The sequence below is a fragment of the Triturus cristatus genome, chromosome 2_1, assembly GCF_964204655.1.
Source record: "Triturus cristatus chromosome 2_1, aTriCri1.1, whole genome shotgun sequence".
NCBI classification, from domain to species: domain Eukaryota; kingdom Metazoa; phylum Chordata; class Amphibia; order Caudata; family Salamandridae; genus Triturus; species Triturus cristatus.
Genome location: NC_140581.1, coordinates 1,048,812,986 through 1,048,840,241, shown reverse-complemented (window position 1 = coordinate 1,048,840,241; position 27,256 = coordinate 1,048,812,986). Strand labels below are relative to the sequence as shown.

General features: G+C 45.2%; 1 protein-coding gene across 1 annotated transcript in view; it reads right to left on the bottom strand.

Annotated features, from left to right (window-relative positions):
- Positions 1–13,583: 13,583 nt before the first annotated feature.
- The window catches only part of RRH (retinal pigment epithelium-derived rhodopsin homolog), a 138,926-nt gene continuing 125,253 nt past the window's right edge, over positions 13,584–27,256 (bottom strand). The window contains exon 7 of the mRNA XM_085640847.1: positions 13,584–14,099. Within this exon, the coding sequence (XP_085496973.1) occupies positions 13,994–14,099 (106 nt within the window). The 3' untranslated portion in view covers positions 13,584–13,993. The remainder of the gene's footprint in view (positions 14,100–27,256) is intronic.

The following is a 27,256-nucleotide window of genomic DNA, read 5'->3' as shown; positions in this document are numbered from 1 at the left end:
TAGTAATGAGAAAGTACAACCAGGTGATGACATGGTTGAAGTCCAAAGTGTCACTCTAAGACACTGTCTGGGTCAAGATTGATCGAACAACCCAGGAACCCAAAGAGATGACTCATGCATATTATGACAGATTGGTGCAGGTGTTCAAACAGTAAAGTGGAATGGAAATGTTGGATACTAAGGACATGGGACATTTTGTGTCTAGGTTTGTGACAGGATTAAGACCTGAGATTAGCATGATGATTCAACAGCATTTGATATGTTGGCAGAATAAGTTGGATGATGACATCTTGCGATACACTAAGTATTGCAATGATGAGATTGACATACGGCAGAAGTAATTGAAGGGAAAGCTCATGGTAGCTCAAAGGAAAGTTTCTCAGAGAGGAAGTCAAGAGCCACCATTTGTTGGGAACACACCTGTATGCAAGGAGTATACCCGCAAGGAGCTCCTGCCATGCAAGGTCGAGATGGTTTTCAGTCACAAGGTAGGGGTCGGGGTATCCCTACATTGAAAAAGTCTAACCTGTGCCGCTATTGTAATAGGTTGGGGCACTGGAAGCGGAAATGTTGCCTTAATACTGCAAATTAAGTTCAGAATCTAGGGTTTACACAGTCTCAGAATAATAATTCTATTCAACCACAGAATGTACCCTGACCGATGTCTCAAGATTTTATTGTGACCCAAGCCCCTGTGATGCAATCTCCACAACCCCCAATACCTCAACAAGCTGCCAATGGTCCTAGATTTGTTTCGATTCAAGTTCCAAATGTGAATCAGAATCCTTTCCAGGATAACATTGCTTACCAGCAATACCCCATTTTTGAGACCATTGAGAATTTTGGTTCAGATCAGGGGAGGAAGATTGCATGCTTGGCACAGTCTTTGAAGTAGACCAGTGTGGCCCATATGTAGATGGTGAGGTAAATGCCCACACTGTCTGTATTATTCTTGGTTGGTTCCGTTGCTACCCGTTCTACTGCACAGCAGTGGAAGTTACAGACATACCCCTCTCAGGAAGAACTATCTAAGTTGTTGGAGTTGCTAATCAACAAATTAGGAATCCTTTTACTGAGGATGTGCCTTTGAGAATAGAATATTTTGAGGATAATCATCAGTTTGTGGTGTTTGATTCAAGCCCTGTGAGTTTGTTAGGATGTGACTTGTTGTGCATGCTGAATTACACCATTTACTACACACCGAGAGGTGTGGCGTTTCAAACCCACGATGAGTATGTTGCCTTTAAAATAGTTAATCAAACTCCAGTTGTTGCATGTGTAGGAGAGTAGGATCTGCTTCACATGGGTACCCCCACTTTTTGCTGGTGTTTCACTGTTTTTTTACCTTAGTCTGGCTGTGGCCCTGCTAATCAGGACCCCAGCCTAGCTGCTTCCTCTCTAAAATGGTTTGCATGTACATTAGGTAAATATCTAATTGGATTCTGGAGTGCCTTATAAGCCCCTAGTATATGGTATGCTATGTTCCTAGGGCATAGGTACCTCAGAGGCCTACCAGGGGCTGAAACATGTATTATGCCACCCCTGGGAAGCACTCAAAAATGGCACCACAGGTCTGATACTGCAGCCTGGGTAAGGATGTGCTTGCACCCCTTACAGTGGTATAGGCTACCTATATCACTACCACTGCACACACATATAAAACCTATAAGTCACTCCTATGGCAGGCCTTAACAATCCTGAAGGCAGAGTGCCTGGTTTTTATGTGAGAGGGTGCCCCTGCATGAGCAGAACCCCTCTGCAGCATTCGGAGTACCTCCTCTGATGCTGTTTGTGGTGTAGCCTGACCATATACTCTTAAGTGCATTAAAACCTCGCGGTAAATGCTACCTTTGGGATGGCTGCACGGAAACATGTAGTGTTTGGTGTCAAACGCTTTGGAATACTACCCCCCCCCCCGCCAGTTCTGGCGGCGGGGGTAGCATTCCACCCTTTTAGAGGGAGAGACATGTTCACACTGGTCTAACCCAGTAGGACTTTCCTGAGCCCGGGCATCACAAAATGGATGCCTCTGCCACAGACACGGGTCTGGCCTCCTGCTGCTGATCGAAACTCCGGCAGGGGAGGCCTGGACAATAGGCTTCCTGTCGAAGGGAGGTGTAACCACCTCCCCAGACAGGCAGATGTGTATTAGGGCTGGGCGGGAGCACTCTCTGGTGCTTTGAAGTCCTGCACTGGGGGCACACTTGGTGTCCCTGTGCATAGTCCAGTTCAAACCGGTTGCAGGGGCTACCTGCCCCTGCTCTGGCATGAAACTGGACAAAGGAAATGGGTGTAACCACCCCTCTTTCCAAACCCTCCCATAGGTGGGTCCCTAGAGTATGTCCAACCCCCAAACTTAGTATAAGTATGGGAACCCAGTCCTTGTGACTTTAGATTACCCTGGACGAAACTCTGCAACAGATATCCTGGACCTTCGACGTTTTATCCTGACTAAAAGACAGAAGAAAGCTCCCTTGGGGTCAAGGAGTGACTCCCCTTCTTGGCAGGCACCAAAGAAGCAACTGTCCGGTCTGCAATCCCGAAGCTCCCATTGGACGCCGAAGTCTCTGCATCACCAGAGGTAGATTTCCTGACTTCCTCGAGGCTACTCTGAGACCACAGCAAAGCTGAGGCCCGTGGCTATCGTGGGTGAAGAGGAACCATGACCCCTGGACACCGCGTACTATTGCTGGTACATCAACTTCTTGTGAATTCCTGAAGTTCTGCTTTGGGCTCTGAGTAGCCCCAGCCTTGAGCACAGACTGCACTGAAGATCTCTGGCCTCCACTCCACAAGTGACCCGTGGGCCAGGTTCCAGTGCGACCGCTTGAGGCTCCTTTGCGATCGCTAGCCCGTTGGCTAGTGGGTCCCCACGAAGGCAACTCCTCTTCTGCTTGGGCTTTCCTGGTTGCTCCAGACGTGCCCTGACTTACCCTCGCTGGGTGAGTCCCTCAGACCTTGCTGGTCTGCACCGACGACCTTCTTCTCTTTACACAAAACTTGCCGTTGCCAAGGCTTGTTGGGTCCAATCTTGTCGCCGACACTGCAGCACTCAACAGACTTTGTGGGACAGCTCGAATCCGGCTCGTGGACTTCGTCAAAGCCTCCTAGACCTCGTGGCTGAAGAGTCAAGGCACCCATCAACTCACCTGAAGCACCCGACATCTGTGGGCATTGGTCCATCCTGCCCTCAGTCACTGGCTAGTGACCCAGACTCTGTCCCCTCTGCTTCCAGGTTCCTTCCATTCTAGATCCAGGCTTGGATCTCTTCGGACACTTCTCCTGTTCACGGCAGCAGCAGTTCTTTGCAGGCTTCCATTGCAATCGACGCCGCAACCCTACACCAAAAGACACCTATGCACCCGGCTTCCCTGGGTGAAGTAACTCAAGTACTCCGGTGCTCCCGTGGGTGCTAGCCCTAGAACTTCTTAAGTCCAAAAGGGTTTGGTCCTGACTCGATTCTAAGTGTCCCTAATCTTTAAATTTCCAACCGCGACATTGCCCATAGAAGATAACGGGAACCCGCGGTTGTGTTTACACACTGCACACGGCCCCGTGGGTCCCCTGTGTCACTACCTTGGGTGGTTTCTTGGGGTCCGAGTGATTCTACAGGCTCTAGGCCTTGTGTCTAGTTCAGTCGTGGTTCTTATACTACTTTATTGGTATATGGTTTGGTACGCCCCTAGGGCCCAAACGTGTATTGGTGCTATTACTGTTGATTGCTAACTTGTAAATTAAGTACTTCGAACTCCAGTCTCATAAAGAGACTAGAGGGGTGTGTGTATCCTAAATACATATATTTTAAATATATACCTGGTGTGGTTGTCCTTTCATTTGATCATTCATGAGATTATAGACTGGTAAAACAAGCTGCTTTACATTCCTTCAAGACTTAGCCTGAAGGCTGCTCTCCATAGCTACCACTAGGATAGCTTTCAGTAAAGGTTGTCTTTAACCAATTCACCATAAGGGGTTGTTTGGGCTGATACAAGGTGCCCACTAGAACTAGTGGACAGCATATATCAGGCCACCTTCTCACAGCATTGTACTTTATGATGACAAGTGAAGAATTACCCTTGGATCTTAGAATACTGTGAGGTCCAAGGTTTGGAATTTTCCAGGAGAACATTGGACTCATTAAAAGAGTTGAGCCTGCCCATATACAAATAAAGCTAAATGGAGACTATCCCATAGCACCACTTATACTCTGACCCCTGAAATGCTTGCCGGAATAACTACCGTAATCAAGACAATGATTCAACAAGGCATTTTGAAAGAGGTTATGTGGAGTCTATCTAACTCACCCATCATGGGCCTGCAGGTCCCTAGCAGTAAGTCTGCATAGTGCAGAACCTTCACAAGATAAACAATATTGTGATTTCTTGTTGTCTCGTGTTACCGAACCCTGCTGGGATAATGTTTCAAATTCCATGTGAGGCTGAGTGGTTCTTTGTCACTGATTTGTGTCAAGCTTTCTTCTCCATACCCTTTGCATGAGACCAGCAAGTTCCTCTTTGCATTGAGGCTCGGCAGTCATGTTTTGGCATGGTGATGAGTCCCACAAGGGTATATGGAGAGTCCCTCAATTTTCAATCAGATCCATAAAATGAATTTGGAGTCTTTGGTTATGCCCTGTAACGCCGTCCTGATACAGCATATTGACGACCTGTTGGTTGCATCAAATACTCTTGCAAAACTGGCACTATTGCATTGTTGAAACAATTGCCTGAGAATGGACTTAAAGTGTCCTCCAGCAAGCTGCAGAACGGTTTGAAAGAAGTCTTGTATCATTGGCATCATATTGAGAAGGGAGTCAGAAAGGTGTTGCAGGAGAGGATCGCTACGATTTTGCAAAGGAAATGATTTATAGCATGAAAGGAGGCCTTATTTACAAGGCAGTGTTAAGCCACGTTAAGTGGCTTAACGCGACTTTATAAATAAGGCAAAGCCCCTATCGCTACAGGAAAGTAATTAAAAGTGACGTTCCTGTAGCACTAGGGGCTTGTAAATATGCCCTCAAATATCTTGAGAAAGCATGTCAGTAAAAGCCCCTTCTAAGGCACAAAGCATCATCAAATGTTTGGCTGAAGCATTCAGTCTGTCATCATTAAAGATGGCAATGCTAAGCTCCTTAGACATAGAGAGCAACGTGAGAATGGCTAAATTCTACAACTTTTCCAGTCTGGTCATGCCCTAATTTAAGTGAGGTGTTGAACTCTAAACTCCCTTTCAATTGTAATTTGAACTCCCTCCAAGTTGTAACTTTAAAAACGACCCCTTCAAACCTCTGCATGGTCTTTATTTTCCTCGCTCCCCAAACTCTCTCTACCCCATTTCTGGACCACATCATGCCCTTTGGAGCAGAAGCTAGACCCTAGCAGGCCCCATTCTGACCCCAGTGCTCCTGGTTCCGGACAAAAAAGTGGAGATCCGTTGTGGATTCAGTCACTTTCTTCTTCCGAGGTCTTTAGAGTGTCTCTACGCTGCCACTAAAGGTTGATGCACTATCATTGCCCAATGAATCACTGCTTTCGGCTCTTCTGTTCTTGGCTCTGAACAAGGTTTTCCCGCTTTCCCTTTTTTCACCATGAGTTTACATTTTAATGTTTGAGGCTGCGAAGGGCTATCTAACTCATAGTCACCTCTGGCTCTTTGTTGTTCTGTGTTTCATCTTGCATTCCAAGGATGTCTTTCCCCTCTGGTAGTGATCTCATCTGATGCAACTGTTCCTGCTATGTAGATATCATCCTGAATGGGCGACCCCATCTGTAAATTATGTCACAATCTTTAAGGAACTTCATCAGCTGCAGCCCGTGCAGGTAAGAGAGGTGGGGCGGTGGGGCCGCGTGGGGGGGATTTTGATGGATGATCTTGAGGGAAAATTTAATAAATAATTAATTTTCCCTTGTCATGTTTCGAAATCCCCCCTACCTGGCCCCACCACTCTTACCCGCACGGGCTGCCGCTGAACTCTATGATAGTCCAAGGAGCTCTCCTCTTCTGGAGGGTTGCTGAATACAAATCTTGGTAAATAGTGATCAAGTGTCCCACAAACCTGAAGAAGTAATTCTTCCTTGCAGATGCCCTATTTTTTCTTTTACTTACTAAAGGTGTTTTCTGGTCATGATATCAGGAGGGAGCGAGTCCCATGACAGCCTTTCTGTTGACCAAGTAGTGTAGCTAGCTGTTCTGCTGCCCGTGGAGGTCCTTGAATTTGCAGCCCGAAGGCCGCATATGAGAGCGGGGTGCTGGTGATTCCTGTGACAGCCGCCCCGCACGGCCGCAGGTAAGGGCGGGGAGGGGGGCACCGCTGACCCCAAATCTCATTCCACCCAGGACCAATCCCCCGCATCCCCTTGCTATGGCACTGTATTGACCTATTAGTTCTGTTCATTTTGTCCTCTACTGCAAGGAGAGAGTTAAACAGTTTGAACAAATAGCTCATTGTTATTGCCCTTTGTCCCTTGAGGGACTCCTCTAATTCTCATATTATTACACCAGAAGTAGTGCTTTAAATGGACAGACAATTCTAATGGGAGACTACAAATACTCTTTCTTTAAAAATGCTTCTCCATTTAAAGCACTGGCAAGCGGCAGTTTTCAAGGTCTTTAAACGTTTCTTGAAGGATTACATTTTGCTCTTAAAGGCAAATTGCTTCTTCCTCTAAAAAAGCTTTGCTCTAGGGATGTATTGTCAAATGATTTCTCTAATGGAAAGGTCCTTTGGCCCAGCTCATTGACATCTCCTGTGACTTCTTGAAGATCTTTTTCTAACTCCAAACCTATTGCTGACAGGAAGCCCCTGGAATAGTTGAACTAGAAAGACTGCAAACCTCAGGGTCCTCCTCATTTGAATGATGTGTAGTAACCCATCGATCAATGGAGTGTCATTTTTTTGGGGGGCTCTTCTTTCAGCTGACGTTAGCATGCCAGTCGTTCTTTTACAACTGCTTCTTTAAATTCCATGAACTAGCCATCTTTATTGTAGTGAAGGGGTCCCCCAGCCTCAGGTTCATGCTGAGCTTGGATTATGGACCGAGAGTTCGAATTTTTAAGGTTTATTTACCTCATGAGGTGTGGGGTCTACTTTCAAAGCAACTTCACTGGACCATGGCAGTCAACCACACTTTATGCAGTCTTGGGGACTCACCTGCCGAAAAGTAACAAGCTGGGTTATTACATCCTCTCTCTGTTTGAGGCAGCTGCATCACTACTTGGGCTGATGATATTTTCCAGGAGCTCCTGGAGCCAGCCTGCCTCCCTCCTCTCCGAATGGCATCTTCCGGGGCCCCATTGTCTCCAACCCGATGCAAATGGAGGCAATGGGAAATAAGCACGCCTCCCTACCCTCAGCTCTCCACAACGTGCCGGCCCACTCCGTCGTCTAGGGCTGGCTTGCTCTCATCACCTTGCACTTCACCGGACCAATCACTGCAGCGCTTACTTACAGCAGTAGGCAGAGCCGCTACCCGACTCCAATTTTTGTTCTCCATAATCATATCAGTAGGTGCCTTCAGCTACAGCCTTTTCAGCTCTGGAGTGCACATTAGGATGCTCCAGACTATCAGTCTGCCTCGAAGGGCAACACTTCTCTTGACCAGAACTCTCATGTGCCATGCTCCTCAACTTGCTGTCCCCAAAGAGCAGGACCATTCCCCAATCCCACTCCTCATGTTCTTGAAACACGGATGGTTTTTTATTTAGGCGTTCATCACCACAATGGCCCTTTGCCTTTGTCACCATCTTGGTGCACTACCACTCTCTTGGCTGACACTGTCCGAGGTGTGAGTGTCACCTTGGCTTTTCTGAAGGTCCCAGAGTTACAAAAGACTACAGGGCTTATTTACAAGAGGCCTGCGCTGACACTGCAGTGGCGCAGGTCTCTTGATCAGATCTATCAGGGGACGCAAAGCCACACTTCGTGGCTATGCATGGCCTCATAGAAATGGAGTAAGGCAAGGCGGCGCAAAGAACTATGTTGCCTTACCCTGTGTCAAGGAGGCATTGCAGTGGGTGTTCTCACACAACACCCATGGTTTTTGACACTGCCCCAGATTTACAAACTCATATAAATCCAGGGAAGCGCCAAAACCCTATGCCTCCCCAGAGTAGGCGTAACGAGGAGTAATGTTTTCATTTTGCCTCTTTTTATTCCTCTTTCCATGCAGCACACATAGAACGAGGAAAACGCCTCCATGGATCAATCTTGCCAATAACGCAGACACCCTTGCACCATGGTGCAATGGTGCCTGCTTTGGCACAAGGCACCAAATTGTGCGCCGGCCGCTGGCTTAAAGGACAGGAAACCACTGTAACTTGTAAATACAGTGCAATCCTGCCCTTTCAAATTGGCGTAGGGCAGCGCAGCAAAAAGACTTGCAGTGCTGCCCTAGGCCAATTGTTTTGTAAATGAGGCCCTCAGTGACTGGGCCACTATTTTATCATTGCTCGGTCATCGGCATTCAGGGTTGCTCAGTGGAACCAGGCAAACCGCAGGACAGGAATCTAGGGCAGGCGGCCATGACATCTCCTACTCTATGTCCGTCTCTGCCACTCCCTTCCTAGGTTTATTTGTTGTCACTAGCAGTAGAGGTGAAGGCAAGGGGGGGAAAGTAGGGCACGTTCAAAGGAAAAGCAAAGCATATGTATTGTGGCGGTACATGCAGTAGGAGAAGGTGGAAAGAGAGACATGGGATTTTGTGGGTTATTCTTGCCTGTGAGCTGCCATCACAGAAGATACTGGCAGTCAGTGGTTTACGTTATATCCATCAAAGAGACAAAAAACACAATTGAGTCTTTAAGTATCTGTCAATAATATTGACCTGTAATTAACTAAAGAAATTAACTTCCAAAGAATTATTACAAGGGTCTTCTTAGAAGAAGATTTTCTATCACTTAAATATTACTGCCAGGCACACAAGTTGTGGCACTACATTGTGAACATAGTGTGCTACCTGAACAGGAGGCAAAACATTATTATGAAAAATAATATACCATTAACTGGAGGCAAAAAATGATAAGGAAACCACAAATTATATTGGAACTGCAACCTAAATAATCAGACTTCTAAAATGTGAATAGCAGACACTCAACTCATTGAACCTAAGCTGCTGATTAATCAAACAGTATGGGCCTGATTTAGGGTTTGGCAGGCGGGTAAATGTTGCCCGTCTGCCATCATGCCTTTACTCTGCCTACCAAATTTTGAGATCTCCACTGCCCCTCGAATATCTCTATACATTGACTGTCAAACCTTTCCAAAAATGAAATTCATTTTATTCTGTGTACAGAATCCTGGCCATACACCTACCTCTGAATTTGGCGGGTGGAGAGTTTGGCGGAGAGAGTACTCCTTCCTCGTTGTGACTGAGTACCCCCTCTGCCTAACTCTACATCAGTCCCTATGACTTTTGCAACAAAGCACCTTGTACCACCAAGTTCTCTAATATGAGTGCTAAAAAAGCTGAGAAACTAGAGATTTGGAAATGAGACACCAATAAATCATTATGCTCAGCAGCCATTGGCCAAATGAATTAGAGTCAACACAGGCTCGACAGGGAAAAGCAGCATCCAATGAGCCCCCTCGTTTCTCCCTTAGGCTATCCATAGTCAATTCTGAATACTTAAAACAAGAAATTCTTGGGACTGAATTTCTTCCAGATTCCATTGGTGTACATTGATTTGCTTTCCTAAGACGTAGCACTCCACTATATATTTTTTTTCAAATTCAAGAAAGACACATGGAAACTATCTGAAACTATCTTTCCATTTCCTTGTGATATAAAGAGTGGCAACCAGCGTTGCAGTAAAGGCAGATTAGTTGTCAATTGCGTTTGTTAGTCCAAGGAACTCCATTTTAGCATTCCAGTGCTTGTATGGGGGTTTTCAACGATGGAGAAGATTTCTGTCCAAAACATGTGATGCTAAAAAGGAGAAAAGCACATGTCCATCCTGTGTCCTTCTAGCACACAACATCCTGGACAACCGACCTTGGCTCGGGCATGATAAATATCAAAAAGGGTGCAATAGGGTTGCAAAGTGTGGTTGGCAAGTACCGGGATTCCATGTGCTTTAATAAGAGAGACCTGCACTGCACCTGCAACAGTTACATGGATATAGATAACCCCAGCCAACCGCATCACCAGGTTCCCCACTTGAGCAAGTCATTATTACCACGTTTCAGAAAATATCTTGTATACTAAAGGTGTTCTATGGAGCTAGGGGTTGGAAAAAAAAAGGTGTACCTGACAGAATGGCCTCTTAGGGTTTTGCACTTTAAAAAGTTTATGGATCTGAAGTTGTTTGAAGAGACATTGTAATAGAAGGTAAAATTAAAATATACGTCGTTACCAAAACTATACTTGAAGGCCTAGTACCACTTTTAGTAAGTGGATGACGAAGTAAGAGATGGAGGCAAAGTGAGAAATAGCAGAAAACCTACACAACATCATATCTAGTTGTCATTGAAGGATATGAGTAATGTGCTGGAGGGCATGGCCTGTGTCCAAAGGGTATCAACCACCCAGCAACCATGGCCCCCCTAACAAAAGCTATTAAAAGAGTTGTGAAGTAAAAAGTTATTATATAATTACAAAAGACCTGTGATGGTCACCAGGAGCATTAGCACTGAAAACATATTATAAAACTGAATGCTATTTATTATCGATTGTCCCTCAAACATAGAGCACCAGGGGCAGTATTACGTATGCAGAGCATTTTCATGGTTAGCCCTTGGCACACCGTTCAAATGGTGCACCCAGCGCTAACTAGGAAAATGTGCCGCATTATAGTGAATGCATTGCCCCCAGGCCTGTCACAAACTCGTGCTGCCCTAGGAGCAGCACATTCAGGTGAAAAACAGAGCCGCTCTGTGTTTCACAGTGAAGGTGGCAACCCGCCTGCAATTTGAAGGGGGATTAGGGATCCTCTTGCAGGCAGGTATATTCAGTGACTGCACCCGCCTGCGAGGGGATGTCTGAGGGTCCATGGGATCCCCTTCCACCCCATCCAGAGGGCTGCCATCAGGGGGCATACTGACACAGTGTGCCACCTAGGTGGCACACTGTCAGTGCGCCTCCTGATGGCTTCTTAGCCTCTGCACCAATATCTGTAAAATGTCACAGGCGCAGAGGCAAAAGGATTTCCTCATTTGCATGGGGCCACGGATGCCCTCTGATGATAGCGGTGGCGCTTTATGTGTGCCGGGCGCTATCAGTATTACAGAAGGGGACGCACAAGTGTCCTCGGCCCTTTCTGTAATACCAAAGTTCCCCGGCGGCATACAAAGCAGGTGCAAATGCCTGTTGCACCCCCAGGGCACTCTGGTAATACAGCCGCTGGAATCACTGGGATGTATGCCGAGGGGTTTTCTTATGGCATACCAAATTCCACAAATTGCCATAATAAACTTGTATTTGACCTGCTTGAAGTTTTCACTGGTATCCTGATTTGTTTGTGCCCAGCACTCATGACAATCGTGTGTGCCCTGAGGCGTAGCCTGCGTGAAAGGTTCTGAGACACAGAGTGTGACACTGTGGTCAGGAGGGGTGTACCATGCGAATGGCTACTGTCCATGTGCTGGAGCAGTGATGTGGGCAGTGGTGGCAGCATATCCTTTTTCTGATCCGTAGTAAAGGACATGTCTTTTTCCTGTCCTTGAAGAGCGAGATACCTATCAGCCTCATTCAGGTAAATTTCTTACAACACGATGGGCCCGATTCACAGAACTAACTTAAGACAAAGTCCTAAACTTACTACCATTTTGGTATTCACAGAAGGCACTTACTCATTTTGGTATTCACAGAAGACACTTACTCACTTAGGTATTCACAGAAGTTAGGAGTCCTAACTTTAGGACTCCTAAATGCCTTCTGTGAATACCGAAAGTCTTAAAATTAGGATTTTTCTTAGTTTAGGAGGCCTAAAGTTAGGACTCCTAACTTTACTACTAAACTGAGAAAAATCCTAATTTTAAGGCTTTCGGTATTCACAGAAGGCAGTTAGGAGTCCTAAAGTTAGGAGTCCTAACTTTACTACTACTAAATTGAGAAAAATCCTCATTTTAAGACTTTCGGTATTCACAGAAGGCATTTAGGAGTCCTAAAGTTAGGAGTCCTAACTATAGTACTACTAAACTGAGAAAAATCCTAATTTTAAGACTTTCGGTATTCACAGAAGGCATTTAGGAGTCCTAAATTTAGGACTCCTAACTTCTGTGAATACCGAAATGAGTAAGTGCCTTCTGTGAATACCAAAATTAGTAAGTGCCTTCTGTGAATACCAAAATGGTAGTAAGTTTAGGATTTTGTCTTAAGTTAGTTCTGCGTATGCTTATCAAGGTGAGCCTGCCCATGTGAGATTATCATAAGCCTGATATGCTTTTGCCTGTTTTGCCTATAGTGCCTATTATAGACTCTGTGCGATGGGCATATTCCTTTATGTGGTATCTTTATATTAAAGAACTTCTCTTTTGTAAATAAAAAAATAAGCACTAGAATGGGCACTCATTATTGAAGGCTAGTTAGTAACTGCTGAGCTGTGATCTCTACCTCCCTACAAAGCCTTGGACTGCTAGCCTCACTACTCTGAGGGTCTAGTGCGAAACAGCATACTTGGGGGGTCATTACGATGGCGTAACGATCGCGACCGTTACGCCATCGTAACGAGTAACACCCCCCGCCATATTATAATGGCGGGGGTATCGCGGCGGATGCAAAGTGAGTCCGACGCTTTTCTGCCGGTCCGCAATCGTTCCGATTGCCAGCCGGGCAGACTTAGGCCACTAATATCGTGGCGGTGCCTAGCAGGCACCGCCATCCATATTAGAATGTGTGCAGTGAAAGGCCTTTCCATGGCGGCGCCATGGAAAGGCTGGCGGGGATTTGCTTTGGGGGCCCGTTGCGGGCCCCCAAGGGGGTGGGGTGTGCACTTGGGGGGTTACCATGGTACCCCCCTCAATTTCCATGCACAAGGTGGCAGGCATCGTGCGGTGCCTGCCACGTTGTGCATGGAAATTTGACAATGCGGCGGGTGCCGCTGTAAGCAGCACCCACCGCAATGTTAAACTGCGGAATGCGACCTCCAGGGTGGCAGTCGCATCCTAATTCGCGGTGCGGGACCGCTGCACGTCTGGCGGTCGGTCCCAACACAGCGAGGATGGCGGGCAGACTCAGGTCCGCCCGACATCCTAATCAACCCCTTGGTGTTCAATTTACAGTTCCATAATAGGTCAGGCTGATGAATAGCAGTAAGCTTCAAAAACCACAGCAGAGATCCATCAACCCCTGATTGCCCCATGTCGCCCAAACAGGTTCTGACAAGAGGTAAACGCTAAACTGGAATATACATCAATAATATTATTTGCCAGCCAATAGAATCTCATTAAAATAATTTAAACTTAAGGAGTAAACTTAATCAATGGTGTTAAAAAAGTGGGGTGCTCTTCATAGGGTCTAGAGCTCCAGATAAACAAGGCCAACATTGAGTCAACCTTCCGTGGCTGAACAGAATATGGCCTATACCTTCCTCTTTCTATTGAAGTAAACATGGACATAAATTTACTAAAATGCCAGGGAGAGCAGAAGTGGCACCTTGCATCTCTTCATATAGGACTGACTACTTGTACCACCTGTCACCTCTCAGTAGCCTTCTAAATGCTACTGAAGCTCTGCACAAAGAACAGACTGTATAGAAACTAAACAAGGGTATAAGAATGTGTTTTACTTCCTGTTCCTGCCACTTCCTTCAGGCTCCTTCAGACCAGGATTAGCAATGGGAGTGCCAAGGGACCAATAATCAAGACAGATTAAGAAACGGGTATTCCTAGTTGACTTTAGTAAAAGTATCTGATTTTGAAAATGTTCAAAATGTAAGTAAAAGCAATTGCAACCACACAGTAGAAAAACGTGCTGCCAGAATATGGCATATCTTTTCCTTGTCTCTTGGGATATTGTGAGTAAATAACTTGAAGCTGCTTTTCAAAGAGTGTTGCTTGTCACTTAGTTGTGGTCGTGGAAGAGGCGTTCATGGGTAGAATGTTGGTAATATTTATCTCTTTGTGAGACTGGCAACAAATCATCGAAATGATTGCCCTCCGGAACCTGAAATGGGAGACATTGAAAGTAGGTCATTAATATAGGCGATGGTAAAGCAATCTGAAATAATTAACATCAAAAGGACCGTTTTTCAGATAGAACGTCTTGTGAAATAGGATTAAAAGTAGGCTGCAATGGCTTATTAATAGATTAAAACTTACTGATTTAATTTTGTCTTTAAACATATATACATATATTTGCAGATGCAAGACAATACAAAGCACAAGGTTTAACCATTCTTCAACATAAAGCTTCAGGAAATACAATATATTAGATCATGAATGCCCAAAAAAAGGCTGGAGCCATGTTCAATTTTAGGATCTCCACAAGATACATTTGCCTAACTCAATCTCAGTGGGGGTCATTGGAATAGTCAGTGGGTGCCCTGCACATCTGGCATGGCCAGTTTCCTTCATGTACTTATGGTGGATGCCATTGAATTAGATTGTGGAATCCTGAATTTATAAAACATTTCAGAGGACTACAAGAAAAATGTTTCCTATATTTAGTATATGTAAGAAATTATGTTACAGGTTAAGTGGGGTGAAGCACTACTCAAGCTGCAACCACAATCCTTGTCAGGGTGAAGTCACACACAAACCCAAATTAACCCGTGCTCAACCCTCTGGTAGCTTGGCACAGAGCAGGCAGGCTTAACTTAGAGGCAATGGGTAAAGTATTTGTACAACACGTCAAACTGTAGTAAAGTGAAAGAAAACAACCACAAAAATGCTTTCACACCAGATGAGAAAAAGACCCAAAACAAAAAACATCCAATCAGTAGAACTTGAGATATGCAATTTCAAAGATTCTAGTGAAAATAGCACCAAAAAGCACATAGCGCCATTTGTGGATATCTGGTCCGGGACAATATCTGGACCGGGACAAAGTCACAAGTTCAGGTCGAGCACAGTGGAGCGCAGGCCAGTTAGGCCTGTTGAACAAGAGTACCTTAAATCCTTAGTTTTGAGGGGCTGCCCCATCGTCAATGATCCCGTTGTTGAGGGGTTTGTGATGCGAAGTCCAGAGTCGAGGATAAGTCACATAGTCGGGGCGATGTGTCGGTTCTGAGGAGCTGCAGGCAGCAATGTAGAGTCTGGATTTGTCTTAAAGGCTGCCATCAATGAGGGATGCAAGAGCCTGCACCAAGGATGAGTCACGCATAAATGTATTAACAATGTCCTACTGCATAATAAAAAGATTTGAAAAAAAAGGATGTGCCACGTAGCGGCGGTCCCAATGAGGCCGTGAGGGTGATGTGGAGTCCTTGGAACAGGGAGATCCACACAGCAGAAGCGAAGTGCCAGTTTTGCTCTGGGTTGAGCCACACAGCAGAGGAGATGTGTCAATCTGCTGGATCCACAGAGGCTGGCAAAGCACCTTTAGACCAACTTCCAAGGATCCAGGACTTGGGTGGCACCACTTGGCAGGGTAGGACTCATAGATAGCAGAGTCCAGGTGCAGGGGTCAAGGTTGTTGGAGCCGTTCTGTCCTTGAGGCTCAAGTCAGGAGGCCAGGCAACTAGCCCTTGGAGTCACTCCGGTGATCCTGGGTTCAACAATTGCAGGCCAAATCTTTTTCACTCAGGCAGGAGGGCAGCAGGACAGCAGTCCAGCAGAGTGGCAGTAGTTTCAGCAGCACAACAATCCTTCTTCCTGGTAGAGTACCCACAGGTTCAGACGTGTACTAAAGGGTTGATGTCTGAGGTCCAATAGTTATATCCAGTTTTGCCTATGAAGTGGGAGAAGCTTCTAGAGGTTCCCCATTGAAATGCACGGGTGTCCTGCCTTTTCTTCCCTAGCTCTAGACTAACTACAGGGGGTATGTTGTGTGGAGGCAGGACACAGCCTATTCAAGTGTAAGTAGGGCTGTGCCCAACTCCTCCCTTCCATCCTGCCAGCGATGGCCCATCCAGGCACACCTAAGCTCTCAGTTGTGTGTGGCTGTCTAGGAGGAATACACAAAGTCCAGCTGTCAACTACACCCAATCATGTTACACAGAAACAGACTGCAGGCTCCCAATGGCTAAGGCAGGAAAATGGCAGCTTTCTAAAAGTGGCATTTTCAAAATTGTAATAAAATATGTGACTTTACTATAAGAGAGGATTTTTCATTACAATTCCAAAAGCACCAAACATGAACTGGTTACCTGTTCCCATTTGGAAGGTACAGCTTATTAAATGTAATAAGGTAATGCAAATGTTATCCTATCGGAGAGGTAGGCCGTGCAGTAGTGAAAAATGAATTTAAGAGTTTTTTACTACCCGGAAAAGTACATGTCCAACTTTTTAAATACAGTGCACCGTGCTCTCTGGGCTGTCCAGGGCCTACCCTAGGTGTGCTTTAGATGTATTAAAAATGAAGGTTTGGGCCTAGCAGAGGTTTATTTTGTCAGGTCGAAGTGGCAGTTTGAAACAGCACACACATGCTGCAATGGCAGGCCTGGGCGAGGTTTGACAGGGCTACTTAAGTGGCTGCCATAATCAGTGTTGCAGGCCCACTAGTAACATTTAATTTACAGGCCCTGGGTACATGTAGTACCACCTTACTAGGGACTTATAAGTAAATTAAATATGCCAATTGGGTGTAAGACAATGTTACTATATTTTAAGGAGTGAGCACATGCACTTGAGCACTGGTTAGCAGTAGTAAAGTGTGCAGAGTTCTAATGCCAACAAAAAAGAAATCAGCAAAAATGGAGAAGGAAGGCAAAAAGTTTAGGGGGAAGACTAAGACTGACAGGTCTAACAGTATAGAAGAGGTCTAACAGTATAGAAAAAAGTTTTTTAGAGATGCCCATGTGTACACTAAATGGTGGTTACTTGATGGGGGTCAGTCCTTTGGTCAGATTGTGTTTCCACCTCCTCTGCATGCCAACAGCAATGGGTGATTGATGCTCATTGATCCCTGGGGACATTGTTACAGAAAACTCATGTTTATTCCCGCAAGAAGCCATTATAAGTGATTATGGTCCAGGACCAGTCATGCTAATAATGCACTGGGACAAAAACATTCCTACTGGCTCGGGGCATTAATGTTTCTTAATTACATGGGGCACTCTGTTTCCCTTCCAACTTGGCTCACTGATACTCAGAGTGAGAACATTTGCCTGTGCCCATTTATATTGATTAATCCAAGGGGGTATTAAGGGTCATTCCTACCGCAAAACGTGCATCCACATTAAGGCCTGCAGCACATTAAAACCTCTAAAAACCAACAAAATTGACTGAAAAGCCTTTAATGAAGGTTTAGATAAGGCTAACAGGCTAAGGGTACTGGCTGCACACAAAAGCACAAAAAATGCAAACCGGAGCCTCTAGGGTATCAATTGAAACCTTAACTTCTACCTCCAACATCAAGTGTGAAAGGTGGAACTCATATTTAAATAAGAGACAGACATGTGAGAGCGTGGAAGGTATGATAATTCCCTGAGAAAGTTGATAGATTGAGACATCAACTGAATCTGTAATTGTGCATTCATTATTTGATCTGAGAACGTGTTAGTAAAATTGTATAGGTTCAAGACATGATGTAAATGGGGAACATGGCGGCCGCTAGCTAAACGGTCGCGGCTCTTCTCTCCCCCTGGACGATGCGGACTTTGTGTTAGAATGACTATATGGGTTATACTGTAACTTTTTTCACCCCTCGAACTCTTCTTTTTGCTGAATTATACCCCCCAACACCCCCTCCCCTAACTACACTTCTGGAAGATATGCCCCCGGAACTTACTTGGGCTCGAGACTCAAGGTGTATGCTCACACCGAAGGTACGAGCGGCACTTTTGCAGGAGCAGGCACGGACACCGGAGCCGACGGGGGATAGAGCTCAGCGACGCCAGTGCTGGCGCTGGGAGGAGGCCGCACGATTGTATCAGAGAAGGGACCTCGTCTGCTTCCAGTTCCGGGTTGCGGGTGGTAGAGACAGAGGAAGCAACAGTCCAAGCAGCAGCGTCTCCGCCCTCCGGCAGGTTATTTTTGATCCATGCGGTGGTGGGGGCTGTGGAGTGGGAATCCCCCCACAGGTAGGAAGTCGGCGTTTTTCTCTTTTCTCTGTTCAAGGTAAGGCCTGTTTTAAGCTCGATAAGGTGGAGACTTATGAAAATCCTCCTGATTATACCCCACACAAGGCCATCCCTTTAAAAACAAGTCAAGATCCCCTTGTTGAATGTATGGAAGCAGGGCTGGAGTCAGAGTTACGCTTTGGCGAAGTTAAGAGACCGGAGGTAACAAAAGGCGATATACCTAAAGCAAACAGATACACCCTCCGGACGAGAGTGATTTGTGCTTCAAATATTGATAAGCCTGGATATCCCTCCCGCACCCCTCCAGTAATATCTAAAGTGAAACGGAGAGGCACAACGGAGAGAGGAGTTACAGAGGGGGGGGGGGGCGGAGTGAAGAATAAAAGGACGGATAACAGTAAGAGAGGTGTGAAAGGCAAAAAGGGCTCTCCATCAAGGGTTAAAATCACCCCCTCCCTTAAAACATTTTATAAGGTCATGTCTTCCTCAGGCACGAGTACCTCCGTTTCCGTATCTTCTGTTCCTGCTACCTCAGTCAGTGTGCACCCAAAAGTGACTAAATTTGACTCTGCACCATCCATTCAGCTACCTGTAGGGAAGGAGGGGAGTGCACCCACCCACGAGACATCCTCATTGTCAGTTGAGGTGTGCCCAGCCATATCTCTCTCTAACAGATATTCTCCCTTAGATTTACATGAAACCAAGACAGTGTGTTAAGAGGCGTGCAAACTGTGGGATACCAGTACCGTTTCTTCTGTCCCGTTAATGGGTTAAGGTGCCCCCGCAGACAAAGGCTGATTTTAAAGCATCTTGAACTCTCCTCGGCACAGGTCTGCATTTTACAGGAGACTCACTTGAGTCAAACAGAAAGCTCCCTCCTTTTCTCCAGGGTCCCTTGGATAGACTGCTTTTGTACTTCTCAGCAGTCATCCCACAAGGGGTGGCAATCTTGGTGAAACAAGGCTTACATTGCTCTATAAAAAACCATCTGACAGATACATCTGGGAGGTGGTTAGTGGCTAACTTGATGGTAGATAATACTAACTTAACATGTGTGTCATTCTATGGCCCAAACATGGATGATCCTACCCATATCTGTAAACTTCAGTCGATCCTAACATTAGCAACTCCTCCGTTTGTTATTGGAGGCGACTTTAATCTCCTCCTTGACCCAGTTAGGGATAGATCTAACTTGAGTTATTATACTGGCGCTCCAAAATCCCGTTGAGCTCTTATTAATATGTTACAGGATTTAGACTTGGCAGACGTTTGGAGGGCAAAGAAAGGAGATTTACAGGGAGTTACGTTTTACAGCAAAAAGTATGGACATTCCTCCCGGATCGATTATGTTCTGTTAGATACACCATCTCTGAACAACATCGAGGAGATATCAGTTAAGCCTAGCCACCTTTCAGATCACGCGTCAATTCAGTTTGCCTATAGAGCTAAGGAGACGTTATTACAGTCAAGATGGACCCTAAATAGAGCTATGTTGTCCGACCCCGAGATTATTAAGGCTGCTAAGCTTTCCTCTATTGATTTTTTTTAGCTAAATAGGGGATCTACGTCAATGGATTTTATATGGGACGCCTACAAGGCCAACTTGAGAGGTAGTCTCCATAGCCTCATCTGTTTTAAAAACAGATCTGAAGCTAGTGTTCTAAAATCTGCCGAGGAGAAAATAAGTCAGCTGGAGAGGGAGAGGAATAGACTACCCCTTGGGGATTTAGAACACCTACCGCAAGTTCTAAAAGGCTTAGAAGATGTAAGACGTGAGTATAGAGGTAAGCTAGAAGCAAAGTGCAGGGCACAGTGGCAGGCAAGGAATATGCAGAACTTTGAGTACGGGGAGAAAGCAGGAGCCCTTCTTGCTTGGCAGTCTAGAATAGATCGAGCAAAAAACAACATCAGTAGATTGATAATAAACACCACGGCGGAGACTTTAAGTAGATTTGAAGATCTGCAATCTTGCCTACTTTCCCTCTTTTCAGACCTATATAAAGAGGATCTGGAGCCCTCCCCCAGCTCAGTTCAAGCTTGGTTAAGCACAAAGTCTCTCCCCTCTATAACAGAGGACTGCAGAAATAAATTAGAAGCCCCTATCACCTTGGAAGAGATAAGTGGGCAAATTAACAACTGTAAGAACAAAAAGGCAGCCGGTATGGACTCACTTCCAAATGAAGTCTGCAAACTTCTGGCTGAAGAACTGACCCCTGCCTTAGCTTCTTTGTTTAACTCGGTCTACAGTTCTTTTGGTAAGGTTCCGGAGTCCTGGAAAGAGGCAACTATAGTTTTGATTCTTAAACCTGGTAAAGACCCATTAAGAGCCGATTCGTACCGTCCAATCTCCCTGCTCAACGCCGATTACAAGATCTTTATGGGCATATTGGCAGGGAGATTGGCGAAGTTGCTCCCCACGTTGGTTCATTCGGACCAAAAGGGTTTTATAGAAGGTAGGCAGATCCAAGAGCAAACTCAATTAATGATAGGTAATATCGACCTGGCCACTACAAGATCTGATCCATTGGCTATAATCGCCTTGGACGCGGCCAAAGCGTTCGATAGAGTTTGCTGGGTTTATCTATGGGAGGTCTTGGCAGCACTAGGGTTTGGCCCAATTTTTATCCAAACCCTGAGAAATTGCTACCAAGGCGCATCTGCCCGAATCCTTCTGAATGGGACACTTACCTCAAGCTTTAACATCCAGAAAGGGACTCGACAGGGTTGCCCGATCTCCCCACTTTTGTTCAATATTTATATCGAACCATTAGCACAAGCCATCAGACTAGATAATGACATCTATCCCTTTAAATCCCAACTCTACAGCTGCAAATTAGCCCTGTACGCTGACGATCTGATAGTATACACAAACAACCCTGGAGCAGCTCTTTCCCGTTTAGAGTTAATCACGGAGGAATTTGGGGCACTGTCAGGTTATCTGGTCAATAAATCCAAGATGGAGGTGATGGGCTGGAATGTTGATCAATGGGGTGGAGTCGACTCCTCAGAATTAAGATACTTGGGTATCTACATAGTTAAAGATTTGGAAAGAGTCCCCCTTGTAAATCTGACCAGAGTAATCAAGGAAATCGATCGCCTTTTCTCTAGATGGAGGAACCTCCCTTTGACCATATACGGGAAAGTCAATCTGGTGAAGATGATCATTCTCCCTAAGCTCTCCTACGTTTTTTCTGCTATCCCTCTCACATTTCTGCAAAACTTAATAAGTAAAATTCAGAGTAAGATAGGGAGTTTCATCTGGGGAGATAAGGGAACCAGATTGACTTGGAAAAAGCTGAGGCGTAGACTTGCTAAGGGGGGTTTGGCACTCCCGGACATAAGCTGGTACGCAGTAGCCTTCCAGTTTAAAGCTATCCGTATGCTACTTATGAGACCTGCAGAGTCAGCGTGGGGAAGGCTGTTGGGTGAAATGGCAAGAGTGGAAGGAGGAGGAGGAAGAGAAGAGGCCTTCCTGTATAAGTTTGGTGCACCAAAGTACTTTAAAAAAAGTTCGCCTAAAGGTCCTAGGGGCAGCCCTAGGTCTTTGGTATAAAGTAAGAACAGCATGGGGGATAGGGTATTATTCACATTATGCCCCCATTTGGGATTCCCCCGGGACACCTCATTGTTTAAAGGATGGTTTGGCTTTACCCATTAAGAGGGCTGGAATCACAATTTGGTCGGAATTGGCAGATTCAGAGGGGATTCACCCCTGGGAGGTTTTGAGGTCTAGGATCGGCACCGGTCTCTCTAGATTCAAGTTCCTACAGCTGGCTTCGTGGTTTGAGGCAGAGAAAGAACAAGTAAGAGGAAACTGGGAGATAGAAAGGCTATGTCACTCTGCCCATGTTATAAAAAAAGAGATATCGGTGTGGTACAATCTAGCCCTAGAAGCCGTAGACCCGAAGACCCCCCCTTCGATTCAAATATGGGAGCATTCCCCCCTCGAGCTAACAATAGAAGCATTGTTTGAGCCATCATTGAAGCTGCTGTATAAATATATTAAACCTGCGGCTTTAAAAAAGAACCATTTCTTTGTCATCAATAGGCTTTACTACACCCCAGCAAGAATAGCGAAATTTGCCCCAGTGCCAACCACGAAATGTCAAAGGTGCAAGCTTCCCCTAGCTAATGATCTCCACATATTTTTCGAGTGCCCAGAAATAAAGACCTTCTGGAGGGAAACCGGAGACACTCTTAAGGATGTTTTTAAATTTAACATCGAGATTAATTTGTCTCTGATTTTCTTTGGCGACGATGGCTCATTTTGCATAAAGGCATCACAACAGCAAAGAGGACTACTGCTATATTTGGTATTGTTGGCACGAAGAGAAATATATAAGAGATGGAAGGATCCCCAACCACCCAATAGAGAAGACTGGCTTAAGGTTTCCTTTGCTATGGCCCGTCTGGAATATGATGGAGTAGAGGAAAAATCCACCAACCTTTGGCATCCTTTTATGAGCTGGGGTCTTAATCTACGATTAAATCCATTGGTCCAATGATTACACCAGATACCCATACTAAACAAGGGCCTGGTCAACCATCGGAAACATATGTGGTAAGCCGGGTGCCTCCTTCCCCACAGATCGTATAAGCGGCTTCATAAGACCCACAGTTGTTTATTGGTGAGATGAGGACTAAAATAAAAAAAAAAAAAAAAAACAAGATGTAAATGTTTGTTTTATATTTATTACGTGTGATGTGTCTTGTGTTATGAAGTGATCCATGTCTACAAGGTCATGATTACACATAAGTGATGTCATCACTGATGATGTAGATGATGTATTGTGGTACTGAATTTGAGAAAAAATGTCTGACATTTTAAAAGTGTGTGGCGGGGGCATATGTTAAGTTTAAGTTAGCCCTTTAACTGCCCTACTTTATGGTAGCTACTATCTGCCCCCATTAACCACTGCTAACACCTAATTAAAGGTTTTGTGGTGTATTTTTACATACTTAAAAGCACAGTTGAAATAAAGTAATGGTTCAGGCAGTGCAATCACTGAAACATTGATGTGGAGGGAAAAAGCTAGGACATTCACTGAACTTAAAGTGACATTATGGTACCAAAGAAAAACCTAAAAACCAATGAAAATCACCAGTTATTGTCCACTGCTCAAAGCATAACTCACGTACCTACCATAAAAACAATGACTAGCCCCCTATGGACTGTTCCAGATCTCAAAATAGGTATCGTACCAGAATATAATTGTCTTACGACTGTCTGCCATAAATATAATGTCCTAAATATTGTTTACAAAAGTGTCACCCAGCTGAAGTTAACATTAAACATTTATATCCACTGGAATCATATTTTAAAAAAGAAATTGAAGGCACGATATTTATATCTGAAAGCAATACTCATTACGTATTAGAACATTGGAATGTGGAGCACTCCATTGAAGACAATGGAGTGCTCCGTGCTTCTACAGGCCGGTAAAGGCCCGCAAAGTGACATTCCAATGTTGTTTTCACAAAGGCCTCTCGGAGCCCGAGGGGATTTAAACCCCCTCGCGCTCCGAGAGGCCTTTGTTTTATTTGTTAGAACATTCTGCCCTCTAGTGGCAGAATGTTCTAATAGCTTTATAGTCCTTCTTAGCTGGGCTATACCGGCTATTAAAGTCCCGCTTCCTTGTTAAAGGCCCTCTGGGCCTTTAATAGCCAGTATAGCCCGCTACGGCGGGCTATAGGGATATAATAACACATATCCTAAGAAAGTTGCCATTGATAATATCTTCAATTAGGTCAATGTTAAGATAAAATGTAAGGTATCCGGTAATGTCATTTTTGATGGCATCTGTCACATCATTTGAGATCATAAGCAGAATTCAAAATGTACTAAAGATGCCCCCAAAATGTCATCTTTTAATATTTGGGAATCTTTACTAACGTTAAAAACAAGGTGCGGCCTTTGTGGATATCAATGTACCTAAAGGTCTAAAAATGGATGACATATTTTTTGCCTCAACCTGTGTGATATATTTCCTCAGGCATCTTTAGTTAATTTTAAATCATTCTTCACATGTTCTTTGGCCAATCTACTTGACAACATTGCGGCTAGAGAGACCTGGCTTAAGATGGCTTCTTGAAAAAAGATCTCTGGCAAACAGCCCATTTGTGGGGCCTGCTGGGCATTATAGCGCCAGCCCAATGATGAGCACAGACCGATGATGAAGCATGCTACCTAATGTGTTGGGGGGGGGGCTTGTGCCTCGCAACCTTGGTGCCTATAATTATAATATTTTTAAAGGAGACAGTTTGCCCATAGGCCATATATATTTTTGGTGAGGTGAAAAACAATCTTTTCACTCTGTTCGGAACTGCATACTTTTTTCGTGATTATATATGTTTGGGAGTTGGTGTGCTGGACGCCTGTACCTCTCATCCCTTCTTATTCGTTGATGAAAAGAAAGAGAGAATAGCCAGAGGCCTATCCATAGGCTGGGAGATGATCAAGTGGAAATGACAAAGGTGTACAGACTGGTCCCGGACATGGTTGCAACTTACTACCAGGTGTTGTATGCTTCTAAACTGACGTGTGATGATGAGCCAATAGTCAAGTTTGTCTTAGGCTGCAAGACTCAACACTTGCAGACAAAAATCCATCACCAGTTAAAAGAACAAATGATGAATGAAAAGGAGGAGACAGCTCTGCAGCAGCTGCAGTCCGGAATAGTGCCAGATCTCGTGGGCTGCCAATGGAGTTTCACAAGAGACCGGCCAGTGTTACACCCCGAATACTACTGGAAATGTTTCTAGGAGGAAGAACAGATGCTACACTCCCAGGATACCTGCTGACTGCTGCAGTGGTTCTAATTTACAAGTTAGGGAGTCATAGAGGGGACTATGCTTCATATCTACCAGTCTCAGTGAGAGGAAAATACTGGTGAAAACTCTTTTTACAAGGTGAACACTGATACATCATACATTGATACAGCTAGATCAATCCAGGTTTATGCCGACCAGGGTTGTTAGACCTAATTTACAACAATGGTGTAACAATTTATCATGGACTAAGAGAGAGTGGGGGAACTTGTGTGTATAACATCACTGGACGTCGCTAAAGCTTTTGAATGACCTTTCATTCTGCAGATCCTGCAAAAGGTGGACCTTGACCCTCTTTCTTGCCATGATTGTAGCAGTTGTATACTGACCCCTGAGCATACATACAGCCTAATGGCAAAAATCAACGGAGTTTCCTATACAGGGGGAAACCAGGCAGGGATGCCCACTGTCACCAGTGTTGTTTGCCATGGTGGTTGAACCCCTTATGCAATAGATAGGAAAGGATGCATTAGTAAGGGGGGGAGGTGTGCAGGGATTGTAAGCAGACAATGTTCTACTGTACCTGATAGAGCCAGATGATTCCCTGCATAGGCTGAGATTTATATTCACAGAATGTGGAAGACATTTTGGATTAAAAGAAGTCCTTCTTGTTTACAGAAGGTACAGTGGGCGCCATCAATGAACTTACCCATGATTCTCAGGACAGAAATGGTGCACTTTAAATATTTGAAGATTATGGATATCAACAAGTCATCGGGGATTCTACGCTGACAACACCCACCCACTGCTTCGAGAACTGGACAATATGATCACACATTGTTGGAATCTGCCTCTATCCCTGCTGGGGAGGGCGGCCTTGTTTAAGATGATGCGATACCAAAGGGGATGATGGATGGAGCGCTTGAGCAAATCAAACACTCACCCCCAGTCAACTGATCTGGGTTTGATCCATCATCATTCTTTAGCTCTCTCCACCACCCCAGTTCAGACATGGCCATATGCAAATCAGTCTGACCCTGTGCCTCATGGGAACAGTTCAGCCCGGACTGCTAAGCCATGTCTTCCCTGGACCAGAAACAAGCATCCTGGGACCGGTTTCGGGTTCATAACCCTCATCAGCCAGGCTATCTTGAATCCAGTGGCAAAGTGAGCAAGGGACCCACGTCTGGGCATACCCTGCCAACTTAGGGCGAACAAAGCGATACCAAAGGGGATGATGGACGGAGTGCTTGAGCAAATCAAACACTCGCCCCCAGTCAACTGATCTGGGTTTAATCCATCATCATTCTTTAGCTCACTCCACCACCCAAGTTCAGACATGGTCATATGCAAATCAGTCTGACCCTGTGCCTCATGGGAACAGTCCAGACCGAACTGCCAAGTCATGTCTTCCCTGGACCAGAAACAAGCATCCTGGGACAGGTTTCGGGTTTATAACCCTCATCAGCCAGACTATCTTGAATCCAGTGGCAAAGTGAGCAAGGGACCCACGTCTGGGCATACCCTGCCAACTTAGGGCGAACAAAGCGATACCAAAGGGGATGATGGATGGAGCGCTTGAGCAAATCATACACTCACCCCCAGTCAACTGATCTGGGTTTAATCCATCATCATTCTTTAGCTCACTCCACCACCCCATTTCAGACATGGCCATATGCAAATCAGTCTGACCCTGTGCCTCATGGGAACAGTCCAGCCCGAACTGCCAAGGCATGTCTTTCCTGGACCAGAAACAAGCATCCTGGGACCGGTTTCGGGTTCATAACCCTCATCAGCCAGGCTATCTTGAATCCAGTGGCAAAGTGTCTGGGCATACCCTGCCAACTTAGGGCAAACAGAGCGATACCAAAGGGGATGATGGACGATGTTTAAGATGATAGCTCTCCCAAATTATCTTTACATCTTACAAAACAAACCACACCACATGTCTGTTAAATATCTTCAAAGTTTAGATGACATGACCATTGTTCTAGTCTATAGGCTACTGCTGCCTCGTAATCAAGTTGCTGCGCGATGGGAATTAATTTCTGATCGTGCGCATGAAGGGAGCATAAAGAAAAGGACTTATCCTTCCGTGGCCAGTGTTGCCTGATTAATTTTAGCAGCCACAATGGCTATTAAATAAGCAGAGCTGAATTGAAAACTCATTCTGTATCATAAATATATTTTCCAATGATAAAGCATTGAGACCTACTCTTCTTGCTCTTCCTTATACAATTGGAAACTGTCTATTGGGATGCTCAGTTAATTTTATGTCCTGAAGATGACCATGTACTAATGACAAAGGTCAAAACGCCGTTGACGCAATTGTGGCCGCAATTAATGGAGGACACATTGTTTTGTTTGTTGT